General features: G+C 34.4%; 1 protein-coding gene across 2 annotated transcripts; it reads left to right on the top strand.

The window, feature by feature from the left end:
* Window positions 1-6,881: 6,881 nt before the first annotated feature.
* Window positions 6,882-24,000, top strand: LOC121368691 (ion channel TACAN-like). 2 transcript variants are annotated; one of them, XM_041493430.1, is made up of 12 exons: window positions 6,886-7,569; window positions 10,515-10,633; window positions 12,330-12,446; window positions 12,984-13,043; window positions 13,952-14,047; window positions 14,853-14,942; window positions 16,106-16,171; window positions 17,947-18,008; window positions 19,062-19,154; window positions 20,122-20,186; window positions 21,549-21,617; window positions 23,673-24,000. In XM_041493430.1, the coding sequence occupies exons 1-12, from the start codon at window positions 7,498-7,500 to the stop codon at window positions 23,823-23,825; spliced, it is 1,062 nt and encodes a 353-aa protein (XP_041349364.1). In that variant the 5' UTR covers window positions 6,886-7,497; the 3' UTR covers window positions 23,826-24,000. The 2 variants fall into 2 exon arrangements, with proteins under 2 accessions (XP_041349365.1, XP_041349364.1); XM_041493431.1 differs by lacking the exon at window positions 13,952-14,047 and having other exon boundaries at window positions 6,882-7,569.
* Window positions 24,001-27,506: the final 3,506 nt, after the last annotated feature.

The raw sequence follows: 27,506 nt of genomic DNA, 5'->3' as shown, positions 1-27,506 counted from the left end.
CACTACACCAATCCATGACGACTGGACTATACCCTAGTCTGATTCTCTCTCTCTCGTTCAGACGGATCCGGCTTCTCAAGATCTGTATTTCAGCACAGCACTACACCTTCAACGTCTTTTGACTGTCAATCTAGGGGTTTTCTTGACGGGATGCAACCCATCTCGTCCCTACAAGCTGTGCACCCTAACGGCCTTAACGAGGCCACTCACGTGGACATATAGATCGGACTTTAAACTTTTAGACCTTCGTTCAAAATATTATGTCAAAATTACTTGTTTTTTTTTTAATATTATTAAATAGTCCGATCCTCTCTTCTTTCTCTTATTTATTTTTGGACTGTCCTTCTAAAATTGTCCAAATTATATAAATATTCGACCGAGCAGTCAATTCTTTTTATTTTTGGCTTGTAACTTTTTTTTTCTTTTTTTTTAAATTCTATTAACTTTTTTACTAATTGCTATTTTCAAAATTCTGCCCATTTTCAACAATACCCCTCCCCACTCCATCCCGAGTCAGGCCACCAATCTTATCTAATTTCTTTTTGACCACCCTATCTAACTTAGCGACCAAATTTAATGAGTAGAATTTTCTTTATTAATTATATTAATTAGAGATGCGCATCAAAATTTTAAAGGCCCACTATTTAATTTTTGGATGTAAATTTCAAAATTGTCCGCTTAATTTTTTTTTCCTTTCCCGGGACAAGCCCCTGGCTATCCAGAGACAGGCCTCGGGACGGACATGCTCGAAACTCTAGTGGTATATGAGCATGTAAAAATTATTCGCACTCGCACTCGCGCATTTCAATCAATGCCCAGTGGTAAAGCACTCGCTTAATGCGCGGTCAGTCTGGGATTGATCCCCGTCGGCGGGCCCATTAGGCTATTTCTCGCTCTAGCCAGTGCACCACGACTGGTATACCAAAGGCTGTGGTATGTGCTATCCTGTCTGTGGGATGGTGCATATAAAGATTCCTTGCTACTAATGGAAAAATGTAGCGAGTTTCCTCTCTAAGACTGTATGTTAAAATTACCAAATGTTTGACATCCAATATCCGATGATTAATAAATCAATGTGTTGTAGTGGTGTCGTTAAATATAACAAACGTTTTTTCTTTTTCTTACTTCAATCAATGAAAGTTATGAAAAATGCTACTACATGTGTCACGGGGATCCTATAATACCCGTAACTGAATAAAACACGATTATCCAAATATCTCTCCTAACTGTATATTTATTAGATCTCTCTGTATCGGGCAGTGTATACCCGAGTGGCTCGGCTCTAGGTATAATCAGAAATAAGATCTTATATAAAGTATATGTAATATAGCACGTTTAGTTCACTAGAAAACACAACAAAAACACAATACACTTTGGAATCTGTATTAATACTACGCTGACAAATGTACTGCCGCAGTAGTTAATTAACAACAACAAATAATAACAACCCAGAACTGATCACTTAATTAGTTAATCTCTAGGTGTCTAGTTTACACAATATTCTAATCACTTCACCGTGATACAACACACACACGTGTGATAATTGAGAAACGCTTCCAGGGGAACTTAATTAATAAAGGAATTACAACTCTATTCCTAACTGGTTAATTTTTAATTAACCCTTAACTACTCATTCAGTAACCTTGTAATACAGAATTAATACTGGTATCTATCACAATAAAGACAATAACCTACAGTTTACCTAGGTCATCTAGGATGACTGGTTAAGCTTTATATATATTAGAACAGTGAGCCTACAGTTTACTGCGTCAGATTACCGGCAGCACCGTCTAAATAATATTAGTATAATACAGTATTAAAATATTTAAAGTCACATCAATCACATCAAGGTTATACAACAGAGCAGAAATAATATTTACCAAGTCCAAACAGACGCGTTCCTGGAAGCCTTCCAATATGTTTCTCCCTGATATCTCCAAAACCCTAGCTATTTATTATAAAAATCCGAATATCGCCTGGGGGCACAACGCGGCACCTCACGTATCATGAGATATTGCCACAACTCCCAGAGACGTATTTTTCTCTTAGAAGACCAGACTCACTGTCGCCTAGTCGCCAAAATCACTGTCGTAAAAACCGCACTCGCGGGGGTATTACGTAACTACTGGCCACATGGCCCCCGCAGCTGGTCTGGGTGTGTATTGAAAACAGCACGACTACTGTCGCGCAGAGGTATTACGTAACAAAGTGCCCACCTGTGCTTAAGTGCATATTGAGACTGCACACGGCTCTCTAAAACAATTAATATCGCCGCAGGCGAAAAGAAATTAAGGGCATGTTCTGTCACAACATGTATATTATCCACTGCCCTGCTGCCAATCTTGTAACAATAGCACAGCTCTGTTGGGACATGGATACAGCAAGAAATAGTTTATTAACTAAAACCCCCATCAAACGATCTGTGACAAGTCACTGTACATAGCACATATTTTGTTTATTAACCGGCCTCGGTGGCGTCGTGGTAGGCCATCGGTCTACAGGCTGGTAGGTACTGGGTTCGGATCCCAGTCGAGGCATGGGATTTTTAATCCAGATACCGACTCCAAACCCTGAGTGAGTGCTCCGCAAGGCTCAATGGGTAGGTGTAAACCACTTGCACCGACCAGTGATCCATAACTGGTTCAACAAAGGCCATGGTTTGTGCTATCCTGCCTGTGGGAAGCGCAAATAAAAGATCCCTTGCTGCTAATCGGAAGAGTAGCCCATGTAGTGGCGACAGCGGGTTTCCTCTCAAAATCTGTGTGGTCCTTAACCATATGTCTGACGCCATATAACCGTAAATAAAATGTGTTGAGTGCGTCGTTAAATAAAGCATTTCTTTCTTTCTTTTTTATTTTGTTTAATGCATGTATTTAGTCGTTAGTTATTCTTATCATTAGCTTTACTACTGGTGGGTCATCAGACTGTGTTTATAGGTATAATAATATGTATACACCATATGTAAGCACGGAAATAAATAATTTTGTATTGCATTGCATTGCATTGCATTGTATTGCATTGCATTGTATTGTATTGTATTGCATTGCCTGATGTACGTTCGATCTAGGATCGATTCCCGTCGGTGGGCCCACTGGGCTATTTCTCGTTCCAACCAGTGCTCCACAACTGGTGTAACACAGGTCGTGGTATGTACTAGCCTGTCTGTGGGATGGTGCACATAAAAGAACCCTTGCTGCTAATCGAAAAGAGTAGCCCATGAAGTGGCGACAGCAGGTTTCCTCTCTCAATATCTGTGTTGTCCATAACCATATGTCCGATGCCATATAACCGTAAATAAAATGTGTTGAGTGCGTCGTTAAATAAAACATTTCCTTATATTCCTTCCTTCCCAAAGAGAGCAAGATCCATGGGGGGGGGGTGGGGGGTGGGGGTTCAGAGGCGTGCTCCCACGAACATTTTGAATTAAAGATGACCTGAGACGAGACGTTCTTTCGGAGCAATTTAATGTGGGTTTAAACAATATTTATTGCCTTTCAAAACCAGTAGCGGTCTGGGGATTGGCCAATAGGCGTTAGCCGATATTAAGGCCTCTCCCAACAGTTTACAATACCAGGCCTCGGTGGTGTCAAGGTTAATCGGACATAGTGCTGGTAGATACAAGGTTCGCAGCCCGGTACCGGCTCCCACCCAGAGCGAGTTTGAATGACTCCGTGGGTAGATGTAAGACCACTATACCATCTTCTCTCTCACCAACTATTAACCACTAACAACCATTAAGCACAGATAGCTGAGGTATGTGTCCAGGACAGGGTGCTTGAACCTTAATTGGATATATAAGCACGAAAATAAGATGAAATGAAATTTTACAATATGAATATTTTACAAGCACTAAAAATAAATCAATGATAATAACTTGTTCCAAATTGACTAACAAAGAGTGGAAATAGAAGGAAGAAAAGGTAAAGAGGATGAACAGGGTATTACATTTTACTATTGTACATATTTAGAATTAGATGTCAAAAGAGATAGAAAGAATGTTTAAAAAAAAGTGGAGCATTTGTGTGAAAATAAATGTTTAAACTTGTGAACCCCCCCCCCCACACACACACACACTTCATTACTTCAAAAAAAAAGAAAAAAAAAGAATGTGAATGGTTAATTTATCTAATAATGTTTGCTATTGCCGTTCAAAAACAGTAGCGTTAGCCTTAATTAAGGCCTCTCCCAACATTTTACAATATCAGAATATGAATATTTTATTAACAATAAAAATAAAACATAATGATTATAACTTGTTCCAAATTTACTAACAAAGAGGGCAAATAGAATGAAGAAAAGGTAAAGAGGAGGAAGAGGTTATCATTAACTTTAACTATTGTACATTATTTAGAATTAGAATGAGAATGAGAATGAGAGAGAGAGAGAGAGAGAGAGAGAGAGAGAGAGAGAGAGAGAGAGAGAGAGAGAGAGAGAGAGAGAGAGAGAGAGAGAGAGAGAGAGAGAGAGAGAATGTGAATGGTTAATTAATCTCAAAAGGTTTTCTATTTATAATGAAGTTTTGGACAGATTTGAATATACCATTATTTTGTAGGAGCCTGTAGTAAAATATTACAATTAAGACTATGGTTAATCTGACAAATGGGTATTCCGAATTACGTACGTTATATAGTGGACAAAAGCGTAAGATGTGTTCAGCATCTTCAATTTGGTGCCCGCAAGCACAGGATGGATTGTCACTTACCTATCGTGAGAATTTATGACAATTAAAGGAAACATGACACGAGACCATATTATAGCTCATTTTAAAAGAAAAATGATATAAAAATAATATACAAATAACTTTATAACAATAAAATACGTGTAGTTAACTTAAAATGAAGAAATTACGCTAATCAGTATCAAAGTACGATTTATGCATATTTCTTCGTGAGCGTTCGGAAAAAAAGGGAAGTGACGTCAGAGCCGCTGTACTCTTCCATTGTTGTTAACTGTTTATATATGGAGTAAAGGGCTTACGATCTTTTCAGTCCAACAGTTTAAACGATCAGGATTGTCTTTTTATGGTTTTCCAAAGGATTGTATCCGAAGAAAGACGTGTCTATTTTATCGCAAAAGAAAAGATTGGACACCAACACCGCATAGTACTTTGGTGTCAGCCTATTTACAGCCCGGAGCCCGAACGTTACCCGGAGACAAAAACAGTACTCGGTTGCGAATGCCGAGGTGTACATTGTACATATTTGGCACAAAGATACACCTCAGCATGATGTATTTATATATGTTAAAACAAAAATGTAGAATATTTTTTTTTTTTTTTTTTTTTTTTTTGGAAAAAAAAAGATTTTTCATGTTAGGGCTGTAGGCATAATCTGTATTCACCGTCCGAAGAAGGAAACGTCAATAAGTAATTAAATATGGCATATACAAACATGGAATTTGGCATGAGGATACATCTCAGTACGATGTATTTAAATATGTTTTTAAAAAACGTGTAGAAAACAATAATAATTTTAAATAATGTTTTTAATCTTCAAAGCAACATTATTTAAAATTTCTTTCTTTCTTTCTTTCTTTCCGTGGCCTGCACACATGATTCCTGATTGGCAGGTGTATATTGCTGGGTATCGACCAGGTAAGTGATTACCACGGTCTAGACATACTTACAAAATACGTGCCAGTTTTTTTAAGATCACAGGGTATTGTGGCGTAACCTGTCGCGACTATAGTACAATGTTAATGGACATTATCAGCCGCCCTGCTTCATTACTGTAGTGGAGTGGAACTGTTTTCTCGTGCCCCTATCCAAAAAGGTTCAGGCACGCCCACTACGGATTTAGCCTCCGACTTCGCCAGTGACTAACTCCGGAGCAGGGGGGGGGGTTTCATTACTGTAAATAATGCTGTAAAACCCTTGATTAAGTAGACTTTCCCATCTAAAATTACAAAACTGACCAATTACGTAGTACCAAAGAAAAGAAAATTATCACTTGGGTATCGTGAGTGGTCGTTTTTACTCTAACGCACCCTACCAATAGGCCTAATAATATGCTACTTTTTTTTATGTGAGAAAAATACTATAACCCCATTTCGTTCTATTGATGCAAATAGAAATATATTTAGTTTAAAAGTTGATTATACTCTCAAGTCATTTATGTTGTTTTACAAGTCACGTTAATGAAAGTGAAGCGCCTTGTCGTAAATTAGAGCGTTTGTTTACACTGTGCATACAGATTTCATTATGTACAGCCCGAACATAAAAAATGCGATATTTTCTAAAAAAAAAAAAAAAAAAAAAAATGTTTGTCCTACATTTATATTTTTTACATATTTAAATACATCATATCGAGGTGTATCTTTATGCTAAATATGAACAGTATACACCTCGGCATTAGCATCCGAGTTTTGGTTTTGTCTCCGGGTTACTTTCGGGCTCCGGGCTGTAAATTGGTCGACCGGTCTGGTCTGGCACCATCAGTGTCTCCACCCTCCGACTCGCTATCCGTTTTTTCTTCAGTATCACTGTTGTAAGTAAATGTGTGTCTTTCTTCATTTACTAACAGCTCATATTGATACGGCAAAACGTTTTGCGAACGAACACTCATTGTTTTGGTAAGCTGTGCAAGTCTTAGATTCTTTATGAGTGGTACGGACTAATGCTTTTAAGTGTAAGGCTTCCGATCAAGCGACGCGTCTCTGACATCACGGACCTCGTGATTGCCCTGCTCATTAAAGATCGGCAATTTCCGCTAAGAGCTCGTATCTGGGGTTCTTTTATGGAGATATTTTAAGTAATTAATTTTTTATAAAACAAATTTCCAGGTGATTCAATTTATAATTAATTGTACATGATTGGTGCCAAATATGGTTTACGTGACATGTTTCCTTTAAGTTACTATTACCAAAACGGAGTCGACTATGTAATATCTGCTGCATTCAATTTAATGTTATTTAGCCCATTGTTCATGATGAACTATAAAAGATAAAAAAAAAAGAAGAAGAAGAAGGGACCTCCCTCTGGATCCGCCAATGAATATAAACATTTCTAGTTCATGCCCTTTTTTTATTTTATATCCGATTAAAGTTGAAGTATGTGTTATTCCATCCAGTTATCGGAACTGACTGACCCAGACACGTTAGTGAGAGAGACGCTGCCTTTTCGTGGATGTAGTAGTGATTTGAATATATATTTTAAAGTCGTTACTGACAATTTTCTTTTTTTAACCAGTTTCTGGCAGGTTTTAGTATCCTACTACTTCTGTACATAGCCACTCGATCGTTTGTTTTAAACGTCAGTCTGTGTTGACATATCTGATTTCGATTAATTAAATCATAAGTTTGGGGTGAGTGTTTTTTTTGGCAATCCATCTTTTATAAAAACCCTCTAAAGTAGAGTGATCTCCCTTGGAAGGTACGTCTGTTAAAAACTTTTTGTATAAAAATAATTTAAAGCCTACAAGAACACTGAGAACATTCTGCAGTCAGTGCATACAACGATCGACAAATCTTTATATTGCAGTCTTTGACACAACGAAGAACATGGCAAACTCTGAACTGGAGAGCTGCCTTGATGACTGGAATGATTTGGAAAAAGAATTTGAGCAACTGGAGGTGAGACCTTGCAGCAGAAGGGAGAGTCCACTTTTAGACTCGGAGGGTGCAATTCTGCTTAATGCAACAAGAAATTAACATTCATGCTATTTTGTTGAATTACACACACTATTTATATATTAATTTGGCAATCTCGTGATTAATCTAGTATCAAATAACCAGGTTCAATTTTTTATATATTTTTTTAAATTCTGGAATACTGCACAAGGCACATTAGGCCGAAGTCCATGATTCTGAACTACATTTATATAGTTTCAGGGGTGGGGTTAGCCCAAGTAGGCCTACTCTACTCTACAGTCGGAGTGCTAGGGTGGGGGAACCTAATGTTGATGACAGTCACTTTTCAGACTCTTGTTTTGGCTTCATACACAAAAAATAAAACATATCCCACAGCAGGGTACAATATATTTCACGAGAACTGTTGTTCTGTTCGCGTGTCGGTTACGCAACTTTAAAATCACGTGAACGGCCAATTGGTTACGTGGTGAACAATTAATTTCTCAAATTAAAAGTACCATTAGAAGTCGAATTAAAAATCAGTTTATGATTTTTTTTTTAAACGTTTGAACCACCAGTGTACATAGAACGTAGTTCAAGTGTTTTGCAGTTAGGTAGATATAACTCATCCGGTACCAGAACTAAATTCACATCGGTTACCTAAGTAAAACTCACGTTAACCGACTTTAGATTACCTAACATTTTGAAATATTGTCCCCTGCCACAGTAATTTTTTGATATGATATATTTGACAAAAGGTACTTTTTATTTCTTCGATTTTTTAAAACTTGGTTATATTTTGTTCAGAATTATGACAAATAAAAAAAATAACGACCTGTAAACAGTGTTGTCTGCTTGTTATATAGAAATTTGACAGGGGTCAAGGTTAGACCAGTTTTTATTATAATTTGGTGAAGCATTGTAATAATATAGCTAATTTTGAATTTGAATTCATGACGTTGGTATTCCACTGACGTCAGTTTGTGTCTCCTTACAATAACCATAAACTGAATACAATTGTACATGACATTTCCGTTTTAAGAATGCTGGCAAAATTGCTATTCAATTTTGTTTGTTTGAACTTTGTTAATGCATCTGAATGAGTTTGAAGAAAATCTTGTGATTAAAAAACTGTACCTTTTACAAAATATATATTTCAAGTGAAATTACAGTAAGATATGCTATATTTATTATGGACAAAGCCAAAACAACTGAAAAGTGACTGTTGTTGACCGTAGACTGAAACCATATCGCCTAGCTATAACGACAAGATCTCCTAGGACAAGATATATGCAATTTTTCACCATATATGTATTTTGCATTTTTGTGGAATACTCTTCAAAGTTCAAGATGGGTGGAAGCCTCCTAAGTATGTGACATAATTAATCTGACATCATGAAGAATGCATACCACAGCACATGTCATGACATTATATTATGTCATATCGATCTACCCCTCATGAAGAGTATTCCATAGACAAGCAAAATGGCAGACAGCAGAAAACTGTATGTATTTTGCCCTATATGTTATCTCAACAAAGTCGATATAGGTGACATTGTTACAGTCTTGTATGTGGAATATGTGTTAATGTAATGTTTATAGCACAATTTGTGTCTGGACAAAATTTGGGGAAATCAAACTAATTAAAGGTAGGAGAGTAATTTATTGTAGTTGTTAACAATTTGGTTCGGCCTTAACACATTCAGTCTTTTGCATTCAGTAATATACACATTTGAAAATTTGTAACATCATCTGCTTGTGCATGATAAAAGTGAAAAGCCTTTATTATATTGATAGAATTTTTTGCAAAAATGAAGTTATAGCAAGCAAAGAAATCAGTATTGATCTTAACCCACTTACAAATATGGCACATTACTTAATACCTTTTTTATGATGTTGAAAGACTATAATTTGAAGAAAAAACCCCAACAATTTTTTAAATAAAAACTGTGGCAAAACAAGGCTACATAGAGGTGAAACGACCTGATTTACGGTGCGAGTCCACCCAGGACAAAACAATCAGGTAAATTGGAAATACGTGCGAAACAATTTCCATTATTGACCCTGTGTACTTTATATCTAATTAAATGCACAGTCATTTTATGATAGTCAGCATGATCTAGTGGGCATAAATGCAAATTTTAATAAAAACTGTGGCAAAACAACGCTACATAGAGGTGAAACGACCTGATTTATGGTGCGAGTCCACCCAGGACAAAACAATCAGGTAAATTGGAAATAAGTGCGAAACAATTTCCATTATTGACCCTGTGTACTTTATATCTTATTAAATGCACAGTCATTTGATGATAGTCAGCATGATCTAGTGGGCATAAATGCAAATTAAATCCAAGCCCTATTTGGGCGAAAAATTATTATGTAGATTTATGTCCAGTAACTTATATTTACAATTTATGTACATATAACACATTGTACTAATTTTGATAATTTAATTTTTCAACATTGGCAGGGCTTCTAGATTATGGTAGCCCCAGTCCCTTGGGTAGTAATATTCAGTGTTGGACTAGTAAATAACTACTATCACCATGCCCAATGACTAGTGAAAAACAGAGGGTCAAATGCTTCATATGTCTTTTTTGTAAATATGAATATCATGACCCACCCCCTTCCCCCATGATTTTTAAGCTCTATCTCCCTATTTAGGTGACACATCCAATTATTACTATTAGTAAAATTATATTTACTTAAAGTAGGGCTAGAGAATTTTTAATTGTGGCTTGTCAATTTTTTTAAATCACTGATGACATGGCTAGTGGATTGTCATACAAATTCTAGAAGCCGTGCATTGGTTTTGTAAATTTATGAAAAATTAATGTACATACATACCAATTAACACATCTTAAAAAATAACAGAATAATTGGAACTAAAATTACACCCTGTTTAGTTTTCTCATACATGTATTAATATTTTTGTTTATTTGGAGCAGGCTGAACATAAGAAATATCAGAAGAAGCTTGATGAAATGGTAGCATGCCAGAAGAAATGTCTGTCCAGCATTGCTCACCACCGCTACCGTATGAAGACAATCAACGAAACACTCAAGAAGTATTCAGTATTATATCACCCACTGGGTTATTTCTCGTTCTAGCCAGTGCACCACAACTGGTATACATGTATCAAAAGCTCTCCTGTCTGTGGGATGGTGTATATAAAAGATCCCTTGTTACTAATGGAAAAGTGTAGCAGGTTTCCTCTCTATGATTGTTTTAAAATGACCATATGTTTGACATCCAATAGCTGATGATTAATAAATCAATGTGCTCTAATGGTGTCGTTAAAATAAAAATAAAAATAAATAATATATCCATCCCCAATTGACCTAAGTCAAATGAACGATCTTGTAATGAATGTTTCTATGCAATTGATAATCTGTTAGTAGAAACAGTAGTTTTCAGAATAAATTGAAATAAGCAATCTGAGAGTACAATCTAAAAGCAATATATGTCCTCTACCAGGCTTAACAGATTTCTGTATCTCCTAAGTTTAAGGGCCATAACTCTGTCAAAAATAGGTAAATTGCCATAAAAGTCAAACTTGATATGTGATAGGATCTCCATGAGTACAAAATATTGGGACTCGTGTACTTGAGGGTCAAACTCGAACCGGACCTTAGTACCCGACACATACTAGAACTTACTAGATGATAATAAGACTGAGGTATAAAGTAAAATAGCATTATCCATCTTAATTCCAGTGCTGAACCTGAATACCAAATCATGTCATTATATTCCAGTTAAAAACCAGTTGATACATTCAGTTTTGTGATGGATGGAGGGTCACATTAAAAAGAGAAACTAGCACATGATTATATAGTTATTGCTGATTAGTTACTGCTGAAATAACTGCTCTAGATTGTCTCACTTGTACGGGTATGGGTCTTGGTACACTCAGCCAGTGCCCGAGTACTCGTGGAGACTCTAATTTTTACAAATACTACCACGGTAAAGTTATACCAAAAATTTCAGCTTGAGCATTATCTTGAGGCATTTGGGAAAAACATCTGGAAAACTTTATGTGGGACAGGACAGATATGAAACCTAGGGTTGAACCGATAGGGGATTAATAAAGTGCCACCTTTTATAATAAGCATCCAAAGACTAGATATCGTAGTATAATACATTGCCTAACGACCTGTAAAATGCTTAATACCTGTATGGACTTTGCTTTTATTGGCTGATAGAAACAGTGATTGTAATATAACTTGAAATAGAGAGGCACATTTTCTGAACACCATTCAAAGACCACATTGCCTTTAGAACGACCTTGTGAGATGCTTGATACCTGTATCAACAGAGCTTTCTTCGGCACTGACCAAATTTTCAAACTTTGAATTTTAAAAACAATTGGCAAATTTTATTTTGATGAAATATTTTAATGCAATAATTGATACTTTGTTAGAAAATAATTGGGTTTCTACAATTTTTGATGTTTATAAGAACATTTGGTAAAATTGTTATAATGTACTATATTTTATGTTATGGTATAGATCATTAAGCCATCATCTATATATATATATATATATATATATATATATATATATATATATATATATATATATATGTTGTTCTGGTTACAGTGGACATTATTGTGTTCAAGGTTAAACTTGTCACTATATTTTAATACAATAAACATGATTTTTTGAAATTCAAGACCTAAAGTTTATTTGGTTTCCTTTGCTACTATAGTACTAAAAGTTCCTCTTAAAAAAAAAATTCAATGTTTTTTTAAAATGCATTTCCAGGAATGAAAAGAAACTAACAGAGGAAGAGAAAACAGTGTTGTCTGATCTAAGGCGTAAAATAGATGACAGAAAATCTACATTTCGTGAGATGGAGGAAGTACTTCCGCACAAGAATGGGTACACATTACTACAAAGACTGATTTATGATTGATATGATTTTATGCTTCTTTTTTACATGTACAGCCAAACATAGCTGTAGTCATTTTGTGTCATTTTACTTGTTTTAAATTTACTGTCCAACCAACACAATCTCAACATCTCATTCAGTGACAATAGCTAGGGTAACACCTGTCTAATCCAGCACTCTGTTGGTCCCTTTTGGTTTACACAATATTTATTTACCAAATTGTATTGGTAATGGATTGGCCAACAGGCAGTGCCTATATTAAGACACACTCTATGCTGAACCCTCTCTGCATGTTTTTATTTCAATATTATTTATTGTTTTATTGTTGCATCTGAATATTTTATAATGTATGGAGAGGATAGACAGACATATCCAGTTTTAGAGTTCACTGCATTTTAATTTAATTTTATCTCTATGCCTTAATATGTGTACATTTTCAGATAATTTTATCTTTGTAAAAATGTATACTTCTTTGATTTAGAATTTTCATTGTAGTTAATTAATTTTTTTTAAATTTTGTTTTTCAGCTTATATTTGAGTATCATCCTTGGTCAAGTAAACATCTCACTGCTGAACAAGGCAGACAAGTAAGTGACTAAATTAAATGTTTTAAAGTCCACAGAATACTAACCAGTGCACTTTTATACACTTACTTTAATTGATGATATACATTTTAAGCAGCTGCAGGGTTTCTGCCAGAAGGTAAAACGGGTATGGCACCATACCCACATTTTTTTGCAGATTTTTTTTTTTTAAGTTAACCTTTTGACAAAATTAATTACTCTTATCATTACTGTATGATTTTCTTAACTCTAACCCTAATTTTAATCCATTTTCTTTCTGGGGAAAGACTGTGGTTGCACTCAATTCCATAGTGCCATAACAAAAAAACACTGAGCTATAGCATTTCTATACGGAACTTAGAAGATTTAAATTTTACACATGGTAAATTAGAAACTAAGTTATGTGGACTAGATTCATGAAATGGTTTTGTTTGGCCCTTTGACTCAACTTAACAAGAAAGATGTTTATCTCAGTGGTGGAGCTAGCTTACATCAGGGCTTCTAGATTATGGTAGCCCCACTCCCATGGCTAATGAATTTCAGTGTTGGGCTAGTAAATAGCTACTATTGCCATGCCCATCGGCTAGTAATTTTTTTTTTGTCAAGTGCTGCAGCTAAGTCTATTTTGTAAATGTGAATATCTTGCCCCCCATCACCACCCAATGTTAGTGTTTTTAAGCTCTATCTCTCTCTTTAGGTGACATATCCGATCATTATTATTAATTAGTAAAATTGTTTTTAACTTACATGTAAAGTACAGTAGGGCTACTGAATTTTTAATCGTTGCTAGTAAATTTTTAAAATCACTGATACCATGGCTAGTGGATTTTATAAAAATTCTAGATGCCCTGATGTATTTCTGCTTCTTGAATATATTACTGCTTTTGTGCCTGGTTTTTCTAATTGGTTTTGTATGTTCTACTTCATTTCAGATACAGCTACAAACAGGAGTACGAGAAGTTCAAACTGACTGTTAGCTATGTCGTCATGGTCCTATCCTTTTTTCTAACCTTTTTCGATGACTCTAGGTAATACTAATTTACACACAGTAGTTCATCGCCAACTTGTAGTCTACTATCTTTTTCCAGCAGGTTTATTTGTACACAGATCTTTTGAAGACTGTTAATTTTGAGACTTACTGGCCAAAACACCATGAATAAAATTGTTGAGTCAAGTGATTTTTTTAACAATTATTTTTGTATTTTATTTTACCCTTTGAAAAAAAAAGTGATTGCCAACCACTTACATGACAGTGTTTGAAGGACTAGTTTGTAATATGTTTGTTTAAATAATGCTTTTCCAATCTTGCTTGCTACTTATTTATGCCCTTTTTCAGGGGTGCAGAAATACCTCACTAGTTTGCCAGGCCATTAACACATGAAATTTACTATTCTGCTATAGTCTAAGCTTTTTACTAAAACACATTGTATATATATATATATCCTTTTCATTGAAGATATAATACAAGTTTCTGAATGCAGTTTACACTCTTGTTGATCGCTCACATTACTTACATAGTACATCTAGATTATATACAAAACATTAATCAGGTCAGGTCAGTGGGCTTGACGTGTACATTTCAGAGCACACTGTTGTAGCGCACGCCTGTCATGGGCACAGGTGTCGACTTATGCCGGCTCCTCCTTTTAGGACAGGAAAAGGTTAATAAAATGCTTTTCTTTTTCAATTAATCTGTATGGAAATTGGCTGAATTGACTGCTGAAGGTATAAGCCCTGTGAGGCTGTGTTACACATCACAATATGTGGATTGTAACAATACATGTGACAGAGTGTTGACGTCAATTGTTTTCAGTACTTGTTTTCTTTTTCTAGGTGGATTGATGCGATTCTTCACTTTCTGTTAGTGTGGTACTACTGTACACTGACCATCAGAGAGAGCATTCTTGTTGTCAATGGATCACGGTAAGTTCAGTTAATGATAGACTTACTTTTTATTTCTCAACTGATATTACCCACATGCAATTGTAAAATTGATTCTGATTTCCAATATAGTGTTGATGTAGATAACCTTTTGAAGAAGGAAAATTAATTTGTTAGCTTTTTTAACATTTTCTTTTTGTGTGTGTTACTGACATCGTGCATCAAATAATGTATACTGATGGAAAAGAAATAAGGGGACACAACTAGTAACAGCAATTATTGACTGCAACCCAAACCTACAATTCATAGTGTCATAAGTTGACTGTTACTGGCAATCATTTTGACTAACTTTCAGTCCCGCATTACAACTTTGGTGCCAGATGTGGGCACGTTAATAGAGTTTGCCTCATAAAACTTTGTCTGAAAGTGAAATACTAGTATTTATTACCCATGTGGAGCAGGACATAGCCCAGTGGTAAAGCGTACGCTTGATGCATGGTCAGTCTAGGATCGATCCCCATCGGTGGACCCATTGGGCTATTTCTCATTCGAGCCAGTGCTCCACAACTGGTGTAACAAAGGCTGTGGTATGTACTATCCTGTCTGTGGGGATGGTGCATATAAAAGATCCCTTGCTGCTAATCGAAAAGAGTGGTCCATGAAGTGGCGACAGCGGGTTTCCTCTCTCAATATCTGTGTGGTCCTTTACCATATGTCTGACGCCATATAACCGTAAATAAAATGTGTTGAGTGCAGCGTTAAATAAAACATTTCCTTCCTTTATTACCCATGTAGTTAAAAATATCTTGGTACATATCAAAGTGATAAGTCCCACTCTTGATGCCAAGTGAGATGTAAACCTTCGACGTCACATGATGATGTCATCGATTGGCGCACTACAACCTAACAGGAACATCAGCTAAACGAGTTGAGTGGTATAAATTGAGATCGATTATTAAATTAAGATCGATTAGGAGAAATAAAAAGAATATTAAACTCGCTACCATTTTGTATTATGTTTACGTCCCTCATGAAATAATTTCCAAAATTATTTCACTTGGGACATAAACATGGCACGAAATCAAACCTGATCTGCAATTCCATGTGTTTCTTTATTTCTTTCCATCAGTATATGTAGAATGTTTCTGTGGTCACTCTACAACAGTTCTGATGGTTTACTTACCACTGTTCATATTGTTTTTCAGAATTAAAGGCTGGTGGTTGACACATCACTTTATTTCCACAGTTTGTGCAGGAATTAGTTTAATATGGTGAATATTTTCTATTATTTATGCTGCATAGTATACAAACAACAATGACACACCAAAACATGGTTTATATAATTTCCAAGTGTCAGATGTCAGTGTCCGAAGCAATATAAAATGTGTTTAGTGAGTCGTTAAATAAAACATTTCCTTCCTTCCTTCCTTACTTCCGAAGCAATATAACTTAATTAAATATTTATGTTGTTGTTCTGCATTCCCAATAAATATTATATGTACATGTACAAACAGGGCTAGCTCTGGGTGAGCAAAAAAATTTGCCAAATTCTTTATTAAACTTAAAAATTGCAGAAATCAAGAGTTATATTCTAAAAAAAATATATCGGTTATTACATACAATTATTTTGCCAAATTAAAATAAAATTCGCCAATTGCTTTCAAAATTCGCAATTGGCGAATTTGGTGAGTGCCAGAGCTAGCCCTGACAAGTTACATGATTTAAAATTAATTTAATTGATAACATTTCTTACTGTTTGTTCGCATCAGTCTAAAACAAAATTGCAGAAGGAAACAAGCAGAAATTAACCCCAAAAATCATTTTAAAATATTACCCATCAAGTATTCAGTACAAATTTGTAACTTCTGTAGTTTTACTGTGTTTCACTTTGTAAACTGTCAAGGTTGTAATTCTGCTACACTTAATAATCATGTTTCTGCTTTATGTTTTGCAACTTTGAGAAAAGTCTTCCAACCTTATATTAGTAGCATTAATGCGACCAAAACTACAGTCAAGTTAAGATAGGTGAATTGTCCGAATCTGGGAGTCCGAGGCTCACAAAAATCATGTTGGACTCTTTTAGCTTGGCTAGCATACGAGCATGCATGGCTTATAAAAATTATTTGTACAAATTACATTGATTTTTCGAAATGACACGGTCAACATATATTTAAAAATCCTGGCAAACCACTGTCTTGAATAGCAATCTTTTTCGTGGTTTCATGCAAAACATTTAGTGTATCTTCTGTTCTACTGGAGTCGAATGGTAGGTCTCGCTGGGTTAATTGGTGGCCGGCTCTCAAGATTTGCAAACAGGGAGTCCTTATGGCACTTTCATTTTTGAAACCAGAATCGCACACTGTGGGTTAAAGGTTTGAAACTAGTGGACTTATAAGTTATAGCAAATGCAGAATTATCTTTTTGAAAAACTGAAAATGGGTCAAGTCTATTGCTATGGAGGGGAGAGCTAGCTTGGTGTTAGAGTGCATGCCTGAGGTGTGATGGGTCACAGGAAGGATTGACAACCCCTCAGTAGACCCAGTGGTATTTTTTCTCAATTGGTGCACCATTACAGGTATACCAAAAGCCATGGCACGTGCATTTCTGTTTGGAATGTAAAAGATAGTTTGTGGTTACTTGGTAGGAATAATTTATATGTTGACTGCTGGCTTCCTCTCTTATATATGTTGAAACAATTATACATTAGACAACAAATTGCTATGATTTGAAATGTGTTGTCAAACAAACATTTTTGCTTTTCTAAATCTGTGTTCTTTTTTTCTTTTTTTTCTTATGTCATGAATTTAATATTTCTCTATATTTAATGTTAAGTGAAGTGTACAAGAAAGAAACTGAGAGAGATGTAAAACAGAAATATCTTTTATTGTAAAGTTGTTCATTGTTATGAGAAAAACTGCTGAATAAGATGTACTAGTTAATGTCAAACTGTTTGCTTTCAATACAGAATTTTTAACATGTACATGTATGTGTATATTAATATTTACTTCAATAATAAGGTTCTAATTTTAATTTTTGTTTATTACAGGCCAAGTAGCTGGTCGTACCTGCTGTTCAGGAAACAGTACATAATGTTTATGCTGTATATCAGTAAGTGCTAGGCTTTATAAAAATTAAAATTGCATTTTGTTTCTAATAAAACCAAAACAAATCAGGGTTTTGTTAGCCTTCTCAACTACATAACCACAGTTAATAAGCTACATTTCAACCTGTTATCAAAAATAACTTCAACATTTTTGCAGAATGTCATTGAAAGCAGGGCTTTGTTTGCATCAAATTCGAGGCCATAAACGTGCCCAAAATAATCACACCCAAATTAAGTACAAACATCATTGTTACACGCTGACCTCGAAATATTTCACCCCAAAAACACTGAAATGTTAAGTTTAATTACATTAAAATAACTTAAAATGCATTTTTGAATATCGACAACTCTCCAGCAGCTGTTAAAAACAGTACTGAACTAAAACGACCTTCCTGTATTCATTAAAGACAAAAGTTCCTGTTGTGCCCAAATTAGTGAGATCTAAAGCCCTGGAAAGATTGTACATGAAGTGAGTATCAAGAGTTCTGAAAAAATAGGTCTAAGATAAGATTTTTATTCATCTGGACTAAAATTTCTACTCCCCCCCACCTCCATATTACAACCCCACAAAAAAACAATAATGAAACAACAAACAATGACTAGATTACATGTAGTTGGAAAATGTTGATGTTTAGTACCATGTTAAATTAATTTTGCATGATCCCTAAATCACGAGTTATTCCAAAACCTAGCCAGCATCATCAGGCTAAGTATGTAGCAGCTATCGTGTTATATGGCTGGTTACTGCCAAAGTATTGCCAACCATCAACATGATTTAACCTGCATGATTTCTTTGACAAAATTAATATTTTCAGAATTTTACATAAATTCCACTTGTATTTTTTCAGTCAACTACTTTGAACTTCCAAAATATTAATTATTATACTTTTGCAATCAAGAACCTCATAATAATTGTTATTAATTTACATAGAGATTTATGGAATCAACCACTATTCTGCCAAATGCCCATTGTACAAAGGTAGGGCCTTGATCACATATTGCAGTTTTATTGTTCAGATTACATCTGTATCGGTGTTTAATATCTTCATTTCCTCCAGGTATGCTGTACGTAATGCAGTACTACTACCAGTCTGGTTCACTGTACAGACTAAAAGCACTGGGTCAGAGACATGACATGGATATTACTGTTGGTATGTAAAACTGAAAGTTTTTGTTCTACAAATTCTGTTAATTGTATACAGTTTGTTAAAATTAAAGCAACAATTTTCTGCGATTACTGGTGTTGTCTATTTTTATACGATTATACACTTCACTGTGCTCGGTAGATACAGCTAATAATTATCCACATAGTTCAAGATATACATGAAAATATAACCAGTATGAAACACGTGTCATAGTGATTTCATGTGCACAGTGAATGAATTAATTTTGGAAATCGACGTCATAAGATAATGTGGCTTCCCCAATCTTAGCTCTGTGTAATCACTTACCAAATGACATTTTAGTGTCTCCTTCTTGTTAAATGTTTTGACATGGTCCTAGCTTATTATTAATAAAAATAATAATATGGATAATAAAGAAATTATTACACTTGCATGTGAATCAGTACGACACACAAGCTCGTATAATCTTTATTTATTTTTCTCAAACAGCTTCCTATTTTCAAAGATGATGAACACTCTTCATGTATACATTCATAGATTAGTGGCTATTAGCAGTTTTACAGAAATACATTGATGCTGCTTAGTCTTTAAATAATAATTTTTTGACCTGTGAAACAAAGAGTAAAACTATATTTTTCACACATAACAAGTTAACATAACTATCATAGTCAAGAAAAATATAGAAAATGGTATTTTCATTACATTACATTACATATTTTATAAAATACAGTGAAACCTCTCTGTAAACCAGAATTGCTTCAAAACCAAACATTTTTCATGGTCTGTTTTCAGATATTAGTACAGAACAGAACCTCTCTAAACTGGATATTTTTTACTTGTTTCCATGGTGGTTCATTTTAAAGGGGTTTTACTGTATAATGAACACTTGCTTAACAGCTTAGTGCATTTTTTTTGTCAGCTAGATTAGCAATTGGTGAGGGAAAAACATGGTTCCAGTAATGAATGTTGACAGTATTTGTTTTGTTGTTTTCAGAGGGATTCATGTCATGGATGTGGAAAGGCATGACATTTTTGCTTCCATTTCTCTTTATTGGCTACGTAAGTTTCTCAGCCTTTGTGTTTGCATTTAAATTCATTTATACTGGTGTTGATGCCACATTTACTAGTTATGTTTTTTCATCTAGTAAGTACCTATTCAGTGTTCTCACTGGGTGAAAGTTAAAGGAGGGCAACCGTGGACAAACAAACAAACCCAAAAAGCAACAAAAAAGAAAGGGAAAACTTGGTTACCATATATCGTTGTGTGTTGACCGACTTTGTAGAAAGACATACTCCTTATTTTTTCCCTCAGTATTTGGTACAAAAAAGTTGGTACGAAATACAAGCCGACTCATTGTTACTTGAACCGGAGATGTCGGTCTAACATTCACGGGCATTCATTTTGCTGAACTGATCAATGTTTTAATATTATTATTTTAATAAAGATTTTAAGATATGAAAAACAATAAAGATTTTTGTAAAGTTATCCCTTAATATGGGATTAAAATGTTTTTATTCATTTTATTTCCATGAATCGATCGCTTTGATATCACCAGCTGATAAAAAGTAGTTTCGTGGAACAGCGAGAACACTGCTATCAATGTACACACACAATCCCAAGGCATATAATCCAGCTTACTTAAAGCTTATTAGGCAGTATTTAATATATTCGGTTACTGTAAATGGATTAATATTAATTTTTTAATATACACCTTAGCACGTTTTTGTAAATTTTGTGAATGGTTATTATCTGCAATGAAAAAAATGTGCACATAAATTTTGTGACTTTAATTTGGGTAGGAACAACATGAATTTTAAGAGTACCATATACTTTATGAGCATACATTCACCCCCAACCCTGATTTACAATATTAATGGGTAACATTCACATTACAATATTTTGCATAAATTCTCCACACGATAAAAAAAGATAAGTTTTTCCAATTATTTTAAAGTGCATTCACTCCTAATATAAACTTTCATTTTTAATTAGTAGTTTCATGTAGAACCTCCCCCTGCAAAAAATCTTAGATCCATACCTTGTAATAGCTCAAAATTTGGAAACCATTACTAGCACTGATAACTGACTATAATGAAACAGAGAAATGATCAGATTGAAATATGCAGGTTGAACATGGACTCATGGTCAAAGCGATCTCAAATTAACAAAAAAATAGGCTTGAAAGGGCATTTTAAAAAATTTCAGATTATATCTATTGACTTTAAAATTAGTTACTGATGGTCTTTTCTAGTTTTTATATGGAAGTTGCATGTGTCTCCAGACATCTCAGCATCTCATAATATGAATTGCATGTAGGCCTATTTTACAAAACCGTATTTCCAGAACTTGGTTAAGATTTTTACAAGTGATTTTTGAGTAGCGCATGTTCTTCAGATTAATGTTTACCCTTGTTTTTGCAGTTCTTCCAGATGTACAATGCATATATTCTGTTTGTGCTTAGTTTGGACTCGAGGTGCCATGAATGGCAGGTGAGTAACATACAATCAGTGGTTTGGTATATTTACTAAAAATAATTACTGAAAAAAGTAAGGGTGTTTAATATCAAATGTAGTCTTTGTTTACAGTTTCTGTACATGCTTGGCTGAACATGAATTTCATGAAAAATATAGTTTAGCTCCATTTCTCACAAACTGTAAGACCTACATCAATGAATCTTGGTTTATAGTTACATGTACATCCATGAATGTTGAACTTAAAATCAAGTATGATTAAACCAGAGTTTTTCCTAGAATTAATGTACAACTGCATTAATTCTAAAAATGAATAGGAAGAGAGATTATACATAGTAACAGGGCTAAACATTTGCCCAAATCTCTGAATCTGATTTGCGCCAGGATTGGCGCAAGCATAAAACATCCGAATCTATTTGGATTCGCGTGAAATATTTCCGAAAATTTATTAAATTGAATAATCAGTGCATAAAATGTGCATGTTCGAAACATAGTGGTTTATCAAGATTAGTCTGACCTGGAGCCAAGCGGTGGTTGGCCTATTTCTATGAACCAAATTGCCAACGAAGAGAACCGAAAGGAATATGTTTGTTCAGTTCTTACATACATGTAATAACAATAGACCGTAATTAAGTGTTCCCAAATTTTGTAATATATTAAGCATTTCTATGTTAGTTCACTGATACAATGCTCCTAACCTTGAATCACCTGTTCTTTTTAACCAATACATCTTTTTGTCAATTGTGGAAATGTGCTTCAGTAATATCCATACAAACATTGAACCAATGCACAAAATACATCGGCAAAAGTATCCCATGCGTGGTCTACAAATAAGCAATCTTAGAAAAGTAATGTTCAGCCAGACCGAGCGGAAAAACGTTCGCCAGACTGGTTTGTGCGGTTAACGGTAAACCAAATGGCCACATTGGGAACCAATCAAATAGTTTGCAAACGTTAGCGAAACATTTGCTGGCTGAACTTGGGGCTTGTAAGACACCTAAAAAAACACTGACTGTAAAGAAAAAATGGAACCAACAACTAAAAAACCAGGTTTGTTTTTGTTTGTTTTGGTTTTTTTGCTCTCTCTCTTCTCTGAAAATGTTTAGAATCGGAGGATTCCCGTGGACTACTTCCATGGGAATCCACATGGATTCTTGTGAAAAAAGCAGAATTTTTAGCCCCGAGTAACACTGCCAGAAGATTGGACCATCAAGTGGAAGTGTAACGTTTTACAATTGGTTGTTTGAAATTTTAGTTTGGTTCATTATTTGGACAGGAACCGCTTTTAAGTTTTAGATTAGAATTAAGTATTCCTTTTTTACTGCAATATAATTATGTACTCTTTAATTGACACACTGCATTAAAAAAAAATCCTTGCTGTTACTTGGTAGGAGTAATTTATGTGATGTCACTAGTTTTCTTTTCTCACTTTCTTGACCAAATGTCTTAACTGACATACCTTTGTCTTCTAATAGCTGTTCATTTAAAATGTGGTGACTTTGCTTCACACTCAGCAGCTATGTTTTGTTTTGTTTCGAGGAATTGTTTCTTCCTTCATTAATTCCTTTGTGCTTTGGTTCTGTTATTGATTCATTCTTCTGTTCATTCATTAATTCATCCTTTGTTATCCCATACTGGTCCAACCAGAGGGGACTATAGGTTTCATCGCCATCCTGTCTGTCTGTCTGTCTGTCTGTTTCACATATAGTTTTCTGGATGTTTTTTTTTTGCCTTGAGATATTGTCTTATAGCATTATTGTGTACTGTTACAGATCAAGTTTGACTTTAATGGCAATTTATGTAGTTTTGAGAGAGTTATGGCCCTTGAACTTAGGAGATATGAAAATTTGTTTTCCCAGATGTATTTATCACAGTGCCTTGAGATATTGAACTGAAATTTTGTGTATAGTTTTATCATGTATTGTTACAGATCATGTTTGACTTTCATAGCGATTTACTCATGTTGTTTCACAGAGTTATGGCCCTTGAATTTAGAAGATACCAAAAAACAATTTGGGCCCAGTAGGGGACATGTATTGCTTTAGCAGTACACAATCCTTTGTTATATTGCAGGTATTTGCCCTGGCTTTTATTTACTTGGTCCTCTGCCTCGGGAACCTGACAACGACACTGATTGTAATCCGACAGAAAATCAACAAGGACGGACTGAGTTTGAAGTTCCTGTTGAACAAATATCGATTCAATTCCCAGCTGAAGCAGCTTTAACAGTGCTGTGAATAACCTATCACATGTTTTGCTGTGGTATATAGGCAAGTAAACTAACAGTCCCACGTAACAAACTGGGAATTTTCCAGCTGTTTACCTTTCCTTATGGAAAAAACAAGGATGCATCAGTAATAGAATTGTGAATAAAGAGACTTGTTCTGCTAATGCCAAATACTGTATGAATTGTATGTTATTATTCTAGAGTATGGAAATAACAAACACCTTTTTCAGTATTTCTTATGGGAAGAATGACTAGAGAATACATCTGTAATAGAATTGTGAATAAACAGAATCATTCTTCCAATACCAAATACTACATGACTTGTATTTGTTATTATTCTAGAGTATGGAAATAAGGAAAACCTTTCTATCATTTAATTCCTTAAAGAAAGAATGACTAGAGAATAAATACATCCGTAATAGAATTGTGAATAAACAGAATCATTCTTCCAATACCAAATACTACATGAATTGTATGTTATTATTCTAGAGTATGGAAATAACGAAAACCTTTCTGTCATTTAATTCCTTAAAGGAAGAATGACTAGAGAATACATCAGTAATAGAATTGTGAATAAACAGAATCATTCTGCTAATACCAAATACTACATGAATCTTATGCTATTATTCTAGAGTATGGAAATAAATCAAACCTTTCTATCATTTAATTCCATATGGAAAAAATGACTAAAAAATACATCTGATTCAGTAATAGAATTGTGAATAAACAGACTCATTCTGCCAATACCAAATACTACATGAATTGTATGTTATTATTGTAGAGTATGGAATTTACAAACATCTTCTTTTTTTTCATTTAATTTGTGGAACCTGAATTCGATGATCAAGACTTAAAAGTTATAACGTTATTTCAGTCTTGCTGGTCATTTATATTGTACAGTTGTAACGATTCTAGTTTCAGCATCTGTTACGTGATACTTTAATTGCACAGAGATATAAAGATGTTAAATAGAACTAAGCTGGTACTTTAGTTTGTTTATTATTATCATCATTTCTAAAGAATGTCTTGTGTTTCAGTGTCCGGATAATGATTTTTAATACAAAAATTATAAAACTGTTATTGCAAGATGGATTTTAAGAGCATTTCTGTAGGCTTGGAATGCTAGCCTAGAATTTCAAAAAATTTACTTCAGGCTTTGAAATTTGGCTTTGCGTAATAATTCCTGAAAATGTTCTTGTCCATGAAAAAACAAAACATACCAGCTCTCTAAAAATACTTGATTTAGATTTTAACCACTGTTGTATTCAAAAGATGATGCCCTCCCTGCCAAAATTCACTTCTGACAATCTGATTTAATAATATTACCTCAGTGGTCATTCATTGTGGGGAAAATATTTTTCATATTTTCTCTAAAAAATATTCTTCATTGGTGTAAAGTACAATACTATTGGACGATTTGACACTTAGAAAACAGTGACCTTATGTGCACTAAAGATGATGTCACCATGATTTAGCAAACACACAAAATGACATCATGTAGTTTAAAGAATTTGAGTTTATGGCACTATTTTCATTGTTAAATTTGTGTCTGTAAACTTTAGAATCTTCACTCAAGCGTGGATTGATTTCAAACTCTGCCAACATCGTAATGCCATTCAAGTTTTGAAAGGTTGTATAACATGATCTAATTTTGAGAGTTGGGTCTCTGTAAGCATGGGTCTTAAGATTTCAGCTCTTTATGATGATAATGTAGTGTCAGCTGACTCAGCACATTACTCCACAAGTCTGTCAAGCGTTGTCCTGAAATGAATCGGGTCACATGTTCAGTGATTTGATTGAAAACCCATTTTATTACATAAACAACAAAAGGATTGGGCACTAGTTTGCCAACTTATTAGACCCTCATGATCAGTGAAAGTGTTAATTTTGTAAGTTGTAAGTAACACAAAGAGTAAATTGTAAACTAAATGTTTTATAGAAGTCTTCCATCTTCCCCAGAAACATCCAGTTAACCAAGATTTTATATCCCTACTTTAAAAAGCAAGCTGTTCATTATGTTCATCCGTTAAACACATTAAACGGGTTATTTCAAAGTTTGGTTCTGTGCCTGAATTTAGTACACAAGAATTAATTTATTAACACAATGTTTGTTGCATTTCATTTTCTTTGAGCTAAGAATCATCTCATTGGGCTAAATGTTTTAAAACAAAATTTTCCACCTAGCTAATAATATATTTTTTTAACCTAATTAAACACTGAAAATGTGCTCAATTATCTCTTAGTTTTTACCCATTAAGATGTTATCCATTCACAGTGTGTGTTCTTGACAATGCAAGATGCTATTTAATTTTTGTGATCTACCATTGTTCTAATTATGCATTTATAAAATTACTTGATCATATAATATTGTTATGAATGTTGCTGTTTGGATAACCTCCCTTGCAGCATGATATAATAAGTAATTTTCTGACCTGTATATGGGACACATTTGTACTTGTAACAGCTTTTGTTATAATGGTAGTTTGTGCACATTGTCTCACGTTTGAACTGAGTGAAGCACCATTATGATAGCTTGTTATTTTATTTTGTTTTGACATTAAGATTTGGTTCTGGTGTTTGTATTTATAAAATTTATGCTCATAGAATCACAAATAATAAGTTTAAGACTGGAGTATCTTTAAATTATGTCAGAAGTATAAAATTTGTATAATTATTTAATCATAAATATTTGTTTAGAAATTAAAATAAAGCACAAATGTACAGTTGTTATAAAATGATACCAGATGATATAATTATTAATAGTGAATAGTTCAGTATTTTATGGATTTTGTATTTTGTTAAATGTATTTCACCCTCAAAATAATTTGAGCAATATTCCTTGCTGGAAATACTCCATTGTGCACATCCTTGTGTGCAATCAGGTGATCCTTTGTTTGCAGAAGATATAAAAAGGTTAGTACCTGTACTGGCATGCAGTATAAAGTGACAGTCCTACAGCCAAAAATGGACCTATACATTGTGGTCAATGTCAGCTGTCCTCTGTAGGCAAAACATCTGGCAGTGTGTCATTGTTGCATACCGTCATGACTATCATAACATCTTTTGAAACCAGTTTTGTGTAGAGATACGGTATTGAATATGCTGATTGCAGATTCATAATTATCATGTATGATACGGCTTCTGATATAAACACTTGAAATAATTGATATTGTTTTCAACTGGTGTATTACTGGTGAGTACATTAACACATACTACGGTCAGTTTTGTTGGTTAAAAAAGACCCTCCTGTTTAGGGTGAAGTACGTTTAACAGTATGCAAGTTGTATAGCAGGCAGAGGCCATAGGAACTGGTTGGGGTGGAGACCAAATACATACAGTATAAAATATTGTTAATGTATTTGTGCCCCCACTTTACATAACATTCTTATAGGCCTACATAGAATGCCTGCAACTACATAATCATTTTATATTGTTGGTTGCCATGCCATCAATGGTGTACTTAATGAGTCCCCTATTTGCTGTTAACTATATTACAATATATATGTACAGTGTATAAATTTGCCATTAAATATGTACATAATACAGTATTCACTTGCCATTAACTACATCTATGATGTAGTTTACCATTTTCTGAATACATATAGACATTAACTATGTCCAATTTACAAATAATTGCTTGTACAGTTTGCCATACTGTATAGTTAGACAACAACTGTGTA

Source organism: Gigantopelta aegis, chromosome 3, assembly GCF_016097555.1.
Source record: "Gigantopelta aegis isolate Gae_Host chromosome 3, Gae_host_genome, whole genome shotgun sequence".
NCBI lineage: Eukaryota > Metazoa > Mollusca > Gastropoda > Neomphalida > Peltospiridae > Gigantopelta > Gigantopelta aegis.
Note: the sequence above shows the minus strand (reverse complement) of the source record. Positions and strands in the feature narration are given on the sequence as shown.

Bases quoted from the DNA above. Each gene is read 5' to 3' on its own strand.
- LOC121368691 (XM_041493430.1), top strand. From the start codon at position 7,498: ATGGCAAACTCTGAACTGGAGAGCTGCCTTGATGACTGGAATGATTTG. The intron at 10,634-12,329 runs GTATTCAGTATT...ATGCATTTCCAG, and splicing joins ATCAACGAAACACTCAAGAA to GAATGAAAAGAAACTAACAG. The intron at 20,187-21,548 runs GTAAGTTTCTCA...TTGTTTTTGCAG, and splicing joins CATTTCTCTTTATTGGCTAC to TTCTTCCAGATGTACAATGC.